This window comes from Macrobrachium nipponense, chromosome 29 (assembly GCF_015104395.2).
Source record: "Macrobrachium nipponense isolate FS-2020 chromosome 29, ASM1510439v2, whole genome shotgun sequence".
Taxonomy (NCBI): domain Eukaryota; kingdom Metazoa; phylum Arthropoda; class Malacostraca; order Decapoda; family Palaemonidae; genus Macrobrachium; species Macrobrachium nipponense.
In genome coordinates, this window is record NC_061092.1 from 16,231,928 (window position 1) to 16,242,932 (window position 11,005).

At 41.0% G+C, this 11,005-nt stretch overlaps 2 protein-coding genes across 2 annotated transcripts in view; both read right to left on the reverse strand.

The window, feature by feature from the left end:
- Window positions 1-1,942: 1,942 nt before the first annotated feature.
- LOC135205943 (cuticle protein 7-like) lies at window positions 1,943-3,808 on the reverse strand. The gene is made up of 3 exons (XM_064237132.1): window positions 3,727-3,808; window positions 3,185-3,322; window positions 1,943-2,334 (listed from the first exon to the last, which is right to left on the reverse strand). The coding sequence occupies exons 1-3, from the start codon at window positions 3,736-3,738 to the stop codon at window positions 2,053-2,055; spliced, it is 432 nt and encodes a 143-aa protein (XP_064093202.1). The 5' UTR covers window positions 3,739-3,808; the 3' UTR covers window positions 1,943-2,052.
- Window positions 3,809-8,854: 5,046 nt separating this feature from the next.
- LOC135206156 (cuticle protein 7-like) overlaps window positions 8,855-11,005 on the reverse strand; it is a 2,571-nt gene continuing 420 nt past the window's right edge. Inside the window, exons 2-3 of the mRNA XM_064237429.1 lie at window positions 10,439-10,579; window positions 8,855-9,254 (exon numbers count right to left, since the gene is read on the reverse strand). Coding sequence (XP_064093499.1) covers window positions 8,970-9,254; window positions 10,439-10,579 — 426 coding nt within the window. The 3' untranslated portion in view covers window positions 8,855-8,969. The remainder of the gene's footprint in view (window positions 9,255-10,438; window positions 10,580-11,005) is intronic.

Here is an 11,005-nt window from a genome sequence, read left to right on the forward strand (position 1 = left end):
TGTAGTGCTTTGGTTCCATAAGATATTTTGAATATATCTTATTTCGTCTATTCTTGGTTAAAATCTTAGTTTCATTAATGAAATGAGGATATGGCATATTTTTTACCCGGCGATGCCAGATCTGAATTTAGGGGTCCTATGATTTATAAGAGGATTTAAAAGGTCATGGTCAATATCATTAAAGGATACTCGCTCTCGAATAAAGGATACTCGCTCTGTGAATAAGTATGGGCAGCCCAAGTGACGTCACTCGCAAACGCCTTCACCCACCATCTGACCCCAAGGATATAGTCTATAATGTCCTGAAATACTTCATTTTAGAAAAACAAGGAGGAGGTCCTGTAACTGGTGTTTCGAAGGCTATCCAGAGAACCTCTGAAGCAACAAAAGTGTCAGAAATTACTATTCGTAGGCTTAAGGAAGCAAGAGAGACAGGAAATATAGTGGAATCTCCAGTGTTTAAGAGAGAGAGAGAGAGAGAGAGAGAGAGAGTGTGTGTGTCCTGTGACTGACTTGGATGATTTTGATAAAAATGTTCTGCGAAGAAGGAATGAGTGGATGTCTTTTCTTAGAAAATGAACCAAACAAAACAAGATAGTGAATCTCTAAGGTCATAATAGATCGATTGACTTATGAATTTATGTCCCAAGGCCAAACACCGGAGCCAACAGTCCATTCAGCGCATCTATAATTATAGATAGAGACTGAAGGAATAAATAAAATTGGGAATAAAATTAGCAGGGAAGAAACAAACCCTTTCCCTCGACTCCCAAGCGAATCTTCCTAAGAAGGATTATATCTGCGGGAAGCATTTAATGGGACTTGCATACCCGTTGATATTGTCGACAACTCGGCCTTTTCTACCTGGCCCCACCACAGCGATCTTAGAAAAGTAAGCGCACTATAGGTTCGGTCGATATTTGGTTGAGTAACTGCTTTGGCTCATAAGTCCATTGTTGGTGATATATTGGTTGATGCGTGTAGCAACCTCATCCAGAGATAGCCCGAACATACACGTGTATATATATATATATATATATATATATATATATATATATTATTATATATATATATATATATATATAATATGATATATATATATATATATCGAGCTACAATGTCCTTTAATATCTAATTCGCTCTACCTCGGAATTAATATATTTTCATATATGCTTAACCGAAGGGGAATTTTTTCTTGATAAAAGACTTGCCTGGACCGGGGCGCGAACCCACGGAGCCTTTCAAATCCAGGAACGTCAGTGAAGCTTTTACCTCCTACTACACCACCGGAAATGTGATATGACATATATATATATATATATATATATATATATATATATATATATATATAGATTTCTGAGTTAGGCTAAATGGATGAGGTTTGTAGCCCCACCCCCTTGACTTTGACTCCAGCAGATTCTAGCTCTCGTATACAGTTGTCTGGAATTCTTGTCAGTAGGCTGGGGCCGATCCACGGACCGAGCAGATGTGAGCCAAGCTCTTTACTTACTCTGCATTTCAGAGAATCTACATTAGGAGATAAAAAAAAATAATTTAAGCCTTAGCTTAATTAAGTACTTCACCCAGTGGTAAACTTTTGGCCAAAGAAATAATTATGTAGATGAAGGTATTCCCAAACCGTGGTAACTTATTGCATTAGCTCTGAAATTCTAGTTTTATTACGTAAAGTATGCGTGGTGTACTCGACACAGAAGGACAATATTGATTTCTGTAGCCTTTGGCATTCACTGGTTTTGCCATTCTACTTAACCCGCTAATTTCTGTAGCGTCAATACATTTCTAAGGAATTTTCTTGAAATTCCTCTTAGTCTTCTACTATCCGGCTAGAGGAGATTTCTTGGTGAGAAAATCGACCGATATGTTTCGGTTGAAGTTCGTAATCGCTGGAAATCTGATAAAGACGAAAGACCAACCTCATGGATCAAGAAATAAATATTTATTTAATGGCACAAGATCGCGCTCCTGTCACTTCGAAACACTGTCATGGGGGAAACGAACGAAGAAACTCAAACTCCAGACGGACCAGGGAAATCAGTAAGTAGGGGCAGCGTAGGCGAGGCGTGGTCTGTATGAAGGAACAAGAGTAGGCTTATACTTAGGCGTTGGTGGATAGAAGGCTTCTCCCTGGTAAGAGACCTCGGCCACAAGACCGTTTCCGTTGTCGTAGTACGTGACGGTCTGGATGCGGCCGTCGGGAAGGTGGACTCTGTAGCGGCCTTGGGTCTTGTAGCCGTCGCGGGATTCTTCGTGGGCGAAGTTGGCTCCAGAATACCCGTCGGCGACGCCGTAGTTGAACTTGTAGTTGGGTGGTACCTGGTGGAAGTTAGCGAAGGTTATTAATACTCATGGTAATCATTATGCGTCTAGTGAAGTCAAACCATGTATCATTTTGGGGTATGTTAATCTCCTTAATGAACCAAACACAAACTTCTTTCAGTTTTGTTCTGAAGATTGGAAAAGAAACCCATAAAATCCCTGTGTACAACGTGTTTAATTTTGAGTATTTACACTTTATTTTACTCCACACTCGAGTACTTTCATCTCTTGAAAATGGGCCACAGATAGGGCCTGAAAGTACTCGAGTGTGGAGTAAAATAAAGGGTAAATACTCATAAATAAACACGTTATATACAATGATTTTGTGGGTTTCTTTTTCAATCTCCTTAATGTTCACTTGGTAATCATATCGATGATAGTATGTTGCTTGATGTTTAGGTATTTCCGATATGTCTCTTGTTTCTCAACAGACTCTTGATAATTATGTATAGCGTTGTATTAGTTGTATGTATTAGTTGTTTAATAATAGTTAGGCTGACTTTCCACCCTCTCCTAACACTTGATTCATAGTGGAACTGCTTTGAGGTTTTCCTCTTGTTATACCCCTCAGACATTTTACTGTCAATTTCCACCTCAGCGCTGAATGACCTCATAGGTCCCAGTGCTTGGTCTTTGGCTTAAATTCTACATTCAACTCCACTTATCTGTTTTCCTTGGTGCCTTCAGAAGAAAGAGGAACTCCCTTAAAATTTCCATCTCAAAATATTTAAATAAAATGTGACATCAAAGTTTGAAAATATACCGGAAAGATGTCGCTTTTGTAAATGATGTAATGAAGCGTGCATTCAAAAATCCTGCTCAAACAAACAAACAAGGTAGTACTTACATCAGGATACACTGGTTCCCTGTAGGAGACAGGAGCGTGGTATACCGGGGCCGGGGGAGCGTAAGTCGGAGGAGCACTGTAGACACGGGCCCTGTCTGCTGTGGCCAGAACCAACACTGACGAGACAAAGAGGGCGACCTGTTTTGTAAAGACCAGACAAAGAAAACTCGTTACTGGAGGCTCTTGGGTTCATCCGTGATACAGGGTAAACAACCGAGTGGACTAGCTGCGGCCACCCTAACCGTGTTCGGGCCCACTTTCAGAAAAAGTACTTTGAAACGTCCTGACACCGGAGATGGGCATCAGTCACCAGTCTCATGTCTCGAGGTGTTGCCCCAACGACCTATGACTCGTGACTGGTGCCTATCTCCGGTGCCAGGACGTGTTAAAGGACTTTTTCTGAAGGTGGGTCCGATCACGGTTAGGTTGGCCGCAGCTAGTCCACTCAGTTGTTTACCCTAGTCAAATAAACACTGACGAAAGTTCTCGAGCATCAAAATAAACAATTCTGTATAGAAAAAGGTAGAAGTCCTTCTCCGTGCCTTGAGTGACATGATGCTCGGTTGATAGTCGGGTAGAAGAGAGCTCGTTGCCCAGCCGAATGAGAGGGGTACACTAAGTGCCTGTATAGATCGCATACCAACTTTATATATAACCCCGGGACGGACTGCTTTCGCCTTCAACCATAGCCAAAGGTCATATTGATCCAGATGCTTAATTAGGTGATGAAGCAGTTAGCAACAAATCATATGTATCCGGTTATCAGCATTAATGGTTTCAGTTGATAATCACCTGCACGCAACAGGTGTTCGGTTCGTTATGGGAACTGCTTACAATGCTATGATTAAGAGTTGTTGCAACTTAAGCGTCGAATTTGATGCTGAAATGTAATTGAAACTCGCTTATAGTTGCATGTGATATCTGTTGTAACAGATACAGTAAGTGGCGAGGCGGTTGGGGGAGGGAGGGGGGCGGCGGTGATGAAGTGTACTATGAAATGAGGTACAGCTAGATTGCAATTTAAAACTGTGCAGTTGTACTCATACGCGCAACGTATGTACTAAAGATTATGCACAACGAAAAAGTCAGTCACAAGGTTATGATAAAGCTTTATTATTTTGGAATAATTTTGACGGGCAATAAATGAATTTTGGTAAGTGATTAAACTCAATTTTATATCATGAATAACTAACGCTTATTTTTACTATTTTGGATGTATCTGTCCGTGGATGCTTTCCCTCTGAAGCCCTGGTTTTCTCATCGGGTTGGTTATCTTGAAAAAATAATCTAGCATGGAGGGAGTAAAAGATCTATGCCTAACCTACAACTTATACAAGCGTTGAAAGCTTACAATGGCAGGAAACTGAAGTGTACAGAGCGTTGTGCAACGGGAAATTATGAATAAAGTTAATCTTCACAAAACAACAGCCTTCTGTCGAGACAGTAGCTTGAGTTAGTTGTCGGTATAATTTGTTAAATGAGGTGACTTACCCAGAGATAGTTCATTTTTGGGAGAGAAGACGACTCGATTAAGATGGTTTTTACGTTAAATTGTCAACAATAAACGGATTTCTGTCGGAAGCTCGAGCGCCTCAGTGGCGTGATCGGTATGGTCTTGGCCAGCCACCTCGGTGGCCGTGAGTTCGATTCTCGGGCATTTCATTGAGGAGTTTAAGGTGTGTATTTCTGTTGATAGAAGTTCACTCTCGGCGTGGTTCGGAAGTCACGTAAAGCCGTTGGTCCCGTTGCTGAATAACCACTGGTTCCATGCAACGTAAAAACACCATGCAAACAAACAGATTTCTGTCGGAAGCTCATCATTGTGAGAACTTTTCTTTCGCCCTTCTTTCATTGCTTGACTATCACTCCTGCCTGCGGGCCGGGTGTGGGACTTTACCTTCCTTCCTTCATAAGACAAATCATCGTTGGAAATTAAAAGATTCCATCATAACGCTATAATGGATCTCAAGGGAAGGCTACGCGCCTCAGCGGTGTGGTTGGTATGGTATTAGCGTCCCACCTCGGTGGTCGCGGCTTCGATTCTCCGCCAATTCATTGAGGAGTGAGAGATGTGTATTTCTGGTGATAGAAGTTCACTCTCGACGTCGTTCGGAAGTCACGAAAAGCCGTTGGTCCCGTTGCTGAATAACCACTGGTTCCATGCAACGTAAAAACACCATACAAACAAACAAAAATTTGTAACCGTATCGTCAGAGTAAGACCACCTTGATGTGTTGTTTGAGATTAAGCTGGCCTTATGCCAACTCGGGCTCTTGCTCCTAGAGCAGCCCGTAGACTTTATGCGACTAATAACTGAAATCCTCCGGAAGGGGGTAGTGCCGTCATACACCACATTGCAAGGTTCTTTGCAGGGTTTTTTTACTCTACCTCCGTTCAGATTCTCTTTCTTCCATCTTACTTTCCACCCTCTCCTAACGGTTGTTGCATAGTACAGCTGCCAGGTTACCATTTTGAAATTTTTCTACTCTCAGTTTCCCTTTCAGCGCTAAATTACTTCATAGGTCCGAGCGCTTGGCCTAAATTCTATGTTCTATATAATTGAAGTTTTCTATATAATTGAAATCATGATAAAACTTTAAGTTGAAATGCAAACTACTTGGCTTAAACAATGTAAACTTCGTAGGGGGGGGGGTAGTACCGTCAGTGTACCTCACGAGGTGCACTGTAGGCATTACTGAAGGTTTTTTGCAGCGTTCCTTCAGCCCCCAGCTGCAACCCCCTACATTCACTTTACTGTACCTCCATTCAGATTATCTGTCTTCCACCTTGCTATCCACCCTCTCCTAACAATAATTTAATAGCGCAATGCGAGGTTTTCCTCCTGTTACAGACCTCATAGGTCCCAGTGCTTGGCCTTTGGCCTTACTCCATATTACATTCAATTAAACAATGTAAATAGGGTTCACAAAATTCTCGTGGGATTAGACGACAAAATATCTTTTAACTCGATTGACTGAAGTCCCCCATTCTACAAGTGATCTGTTACTTTTTAAATTCTCTCTCTCTCTCTCATTGATTATTAATTAATTAGAACCTTGTTGCAACGCTATATCATCAGAGGAGAATCTATGGAGTGTTTACTGTAGGTAAATATATCTGACCACTTTGCAGAAACGGGAACAGTTGTGTTGATTTTATCTCTGCAATCATGTCTAGCAGAGGACAAAAAGCTTTCCAGTGGCGTGGTCGGTATGGCGCTGGCGTACCACCTCGGTGGCCGCGAGTTCTATTCTCGGGCATTCCATTGAGGTGTGAGTGATGTGTATTTCTGGTGATAGAAGTTCACTCTCGACGTGGTTCGGAAGTCGCGTAAAGTCGTTGGTCCCGTTGTTGAATAACCACGGGTTCTATGCAACGTAAAAACACCATATAAACAAGCAGAGGACAGCGAGAGAAGTGGCATGTCATATAGCATTAATAACTGTCTGTGGTATAAGGTTAGTTACATTCCCAGCTGCGTCATCAGCCAGCTTGAGCGTGACACCTGTGAGGCCATTACTTACATAGTACTTATTGTTAGTAGTCAGGCATTCGGATTGCTTGGTTTGGTGGTGGTAGCTTATTTTGCTTTTCTATAAAGAATATTTAAAATTCCCTTTCTTGATCCATTTTCTTTGATTTATGTTGAGATTAACGCTTACCTTCAAGGCTTTGAAACTCTGCGTCCGTTTTCTTTTATTCATATTTCCCATAGGGGGGATCATCGTATCAGGGGGTAATGCCGTCAGTGCACCTCATTCGGTGCAAGTTGGCATTACTAAAGGTTCTTTGCAGCGACCCTTCGGCCCCTAGTTGTAACTACTTTCATTCCTTTTACTGTACCTCCATTCATAATCTTTCTTCCATCTTACTGTCTACCTTTTCCTAACAATTGTTTCATTGTGCAACTGCGAGGTTTTCGTCCTGTAACACCTTTCAAACCTTTTATCGTCAATTTCCGTTACTGGCAATTTCCGTTTCAGCGCTGAATAGCCATAGTTGCCCCAGTGCTTGGCATAATGCCAAAAATCTATATCAAAACCAAATCCCATGGGGGGTAGAGCCGCCAGTCCACCTATAGGTTCGTTGCAGCTTCCCTTTCATTCCTTCTACCGCGCCTCCATTCATATTCCATGGTGCAATTGCAAGGTTTTCCTCCTGTTAAAACCTTCAAACCTACCTACTCACTTTCCTGTCCTGCGCTGAATGACCTCATAGTGCTTGGCCCTAGGCCTAAACTCTATATTCCATTCTTTGATTCTTTGTAACGGTTTAAGGTTTTGAAAATCACTCTCTGCTTCCGTTTTCTTTTATTCTTGTTGAGCGTAACGTACAGAGTAGGTCTATCGCGTCCTTCTGGGCGTAACTGGTCTGTCTGTCCCTTCTTTCTCTTGTATCCGTCCGTCAGTGGGCTGCTGCAAATGGCTTGGTGATCCAGAATGGTAGGATAGGTTGTTAAACTGCCCTTGCCCGTTCATAACTCGAGATTATTTCCTATCTTGGGTAGTTATTGTAAAAGAGCCAATTTTACTATTTGTTTTCTTGGCACTCCGGGATTGAAGATTGTTGAAGTTTATGAAGATTATCCCCTTCTGAGGCCTGTATGCCGTCTTTCCTTAATGCTCTGTTTCTTCTGCCTCTGTATGGTTGTTTTGCTTGTTGTTCTGGCTGACTTCCCCCTTTTATATGAGAGGAAATGGAATGTATAGCTGGTTTGTAGTCATTTCCCTTTTGATATGATCTGAGTTTGGTATAGGGAATTTGAAGTCAACATTTCTCGAGCTTTGATCACCAAAGTAAGTGTAACAGAATTATTCACACATCTCGTCTTTAGAGGGAGAGAAAGATCCTTATTGTCCTTTTTTTTTTTTTTTTAACCGAGTTGCTTGTTATTTTCCATTCAATTTTTTATTTCAAGAGGCAGGTCTATCCTTCTTTGTCATTTTCCTCTTATTTTTTTTAACCTAGCATCTTAGACATTAGGTACTACTCATCCCCGTTGGCTTTTGGGTGACATATGAAAGTGTTTTATCTTATCTGGGGTTACGGCACTCATTGGGAAGTATTGAATGATCCCGAACAAAGATTACTTGTTTAATCGCATATAGTAAGGACGAAATGTTTTGAACCTCCTTTACTCTTTGATAGTCATTCAAGCCTGCAAACTGTTCATATATAAGGTATACTTACAGAATTCTGAAAATCAAACGCTAATTCGTAGTTCTCGTATTTTTGGCTATTTATCGTTGGAGGGCTAAAACGAGTTATCGTTTACTTATGTTAAATCTCGTTCCTTCATATATACGAGTACCATTGTATTGTATAAACACATGCACACACTCATTATATATATATATATATATATATATATATATATATAATATATATATATATATATATATATATGTGTGTGTGTGTGTGTGTGTGTGTGTTTGCATGTGTATATATACATATATATACATATATATACAGAGAGGTAGAGGGAATCGGTATTTGGGGGAAGGGAAGGGATGAAAAGAGGGTATTAGAAAGGCTAACATCCTCTTCTCGTGGAAATGATGGGAACAAGAACAGCTGACTTCTTCAGTCTCCCGCGTTGGAGGAAACGGCTGCTGACTTGATTAATAATTTCCTATCAATAATTCACTACAAGGAGAAGTTAAAAGACCATTTTACACAAAATATAGCTTTAATAGCACGCTCACAGGTGTCATATTCACAAGATAAATAGAGACGAGGGCCTGGAACAGAAGGACAGGAAAATTCGGCGGGTCATCGATTTGCTTTACGCGTATGTCGGAGCGGGGGCGTGGTACCTTGGGGCGGGTTGATAGGAGGGGGATGGGCCGTAGGCAGGGGTATCTGGGTACTGGGCCTCTCCCTTGTAAGTCACCTCGGCGACGAGGCCGTCGCCATTGTCGTAGTAAGTGACGGTCTGGATGCGTCCGTCGGGGAGGTTGACGGTGTAGCTGCCCTGGGTGTTGTAGCCGTCGCGGGACTCGCTGTGGCCGAAGTTGGCGCCGGAGTAGTCGTCGGCGACGCCGTAGTTGAAGGTGTACTTGGGGGGTTCCTGAAGAAGTAGAAGAAGGGATTAACCTTTGACAAGGGATAACGAATATCGCTGCGTTAGCTGACACATGAATGAATGTAAATGTATATTCAATGTGATATGTGCGTTTACTTTTCGTTCCTGGAAATGCGCTAACGTACATGAAAATCATTTGCATGATAGACATGTTCATCCTTGCTCGAGTAGCACTCGCTCTCTCTCTCTCTCTCTCTCTCTCTCTCTCTCTCTCTCTCTCTCTCTCTGTGTGTGTGTGTGTGTGTGTGGGAAACTCGTTTTTGCTGTAAGCCGAGAGTCTGTTTAAATATCCATGACACTTGAGAAAAGCACAAGCACCTACACCGTGGCCACACCTACACCCCGTATCACTGACCTAAATATTTCCTAGGAGTCCTGGCACTGATGAGGTAACTTGATTAGTTACGCTACGAAACATAATTTTGAGATATTCGCTGCGGAAGTCGAAGATTAGACTGTACAATTTGCAGGGAAAACATTCTATAGGCGCCACGCCTTTTTCATTCGTTATAGCTCTTAGATCATAATATTTATGAAAAATATTTTACTCTTCTCTTTTTTTTGCAAGTATTTTGTAAGGGAGAAAGTTAAGGAGAATATTAAGTGGAAGGATATTAAAGAATGATATTTATAACTATGATAATTTTAAAAATCTGACAGAATGAAAGTTTTTTTTTTTTTACCAGCATTTTGTAGGAGAGTAAGTCAAGGAGAACATTAAAGAGAAAGATAGTAAAGAATCATATTTATAACTATGATATTTTTGAAAATCTAACAGAATGAAAAAATCAAATACAAGATCTAGAGGAATTTTACATAAGCTTGTGGTCTTTAATAATATGAACTCGTGTCAGGAAATTTGTGACCACTTTGGAAATATCTGCGGACCATAGTGAATTTAGTGACCACTTACTTTTTTCTTACCATTTCTCTATTGCCTGCATTGAAGTATATTTATTGTAACCACTTCTGGGGATCCCTGAGTTGAAACAATGAATTCTTCGACCACTTATCGTATGGGTTTTTGTGACCACTAATTTTCTTCCATGGGAAATGTTGTGATTACTCATGAAAGGACTTTTGCGACCACATACGGGGATTCTGTGACTTGCGACCACTTAACTTTTTTCATCTTTATGTCCTTCTCACCTGTAAGGGACGAAACTTACGTCAGGATATGCTGGTTCCTTGTAGGAGACGGGGGCAGAGTATCTTGGTGCAGGAGGCGCGTAGGCGGGAGGGGCACCGTAGGCTGGTGGCAGCTCGGCAGAGGCCAAGGCGATCCCGCAGGCGACGACGACGAGGGTAATCTGAAGCAAAGGGTGTTCGAGTATTCGCGAGTTTTTAACTGTTAAATGTAGTGTTTCACTAAATTATAAATAGGTAGTCTTGCAGAGAAAGAATTTAAAGATATTAGAATATTTAGGAAATTATAATTTTGTTTCTTATAGATAAATGAATAGAAAAAACTACAAGAATTGCAGAGAACTTGGTGCAATCTTAAACACTGAATTTACCATGGTAACCACAGAGGTACTGACGAAAATTACGTTAAGTCGCATTCTAATGTTAGTCTATAATCTTGTTGATGCAACTGTTAACAATTGTTATTAGAAATACTATTACATTAAAACTTATTAACACTAATCTACCTCGAGGAGCACAGGCAAATTTTCAGGGCTTAAATTTTTCGTAAGAGGCTGAAAATAAGATATTCTTTCGGCAATCACAAGAAC

Bases quoted from the DNA above. Each gene is read 5' to 3' on its own strand.
- LOC135205943 (XM_064237132.1), bottom strand. The intron at 2,335-3,184 runs GTAAGTACTACC...AACTTCCACCAG, and splicing joins GGGAACCAGTGTATCCTGAT to GTACCACCCAACTACAAGTT.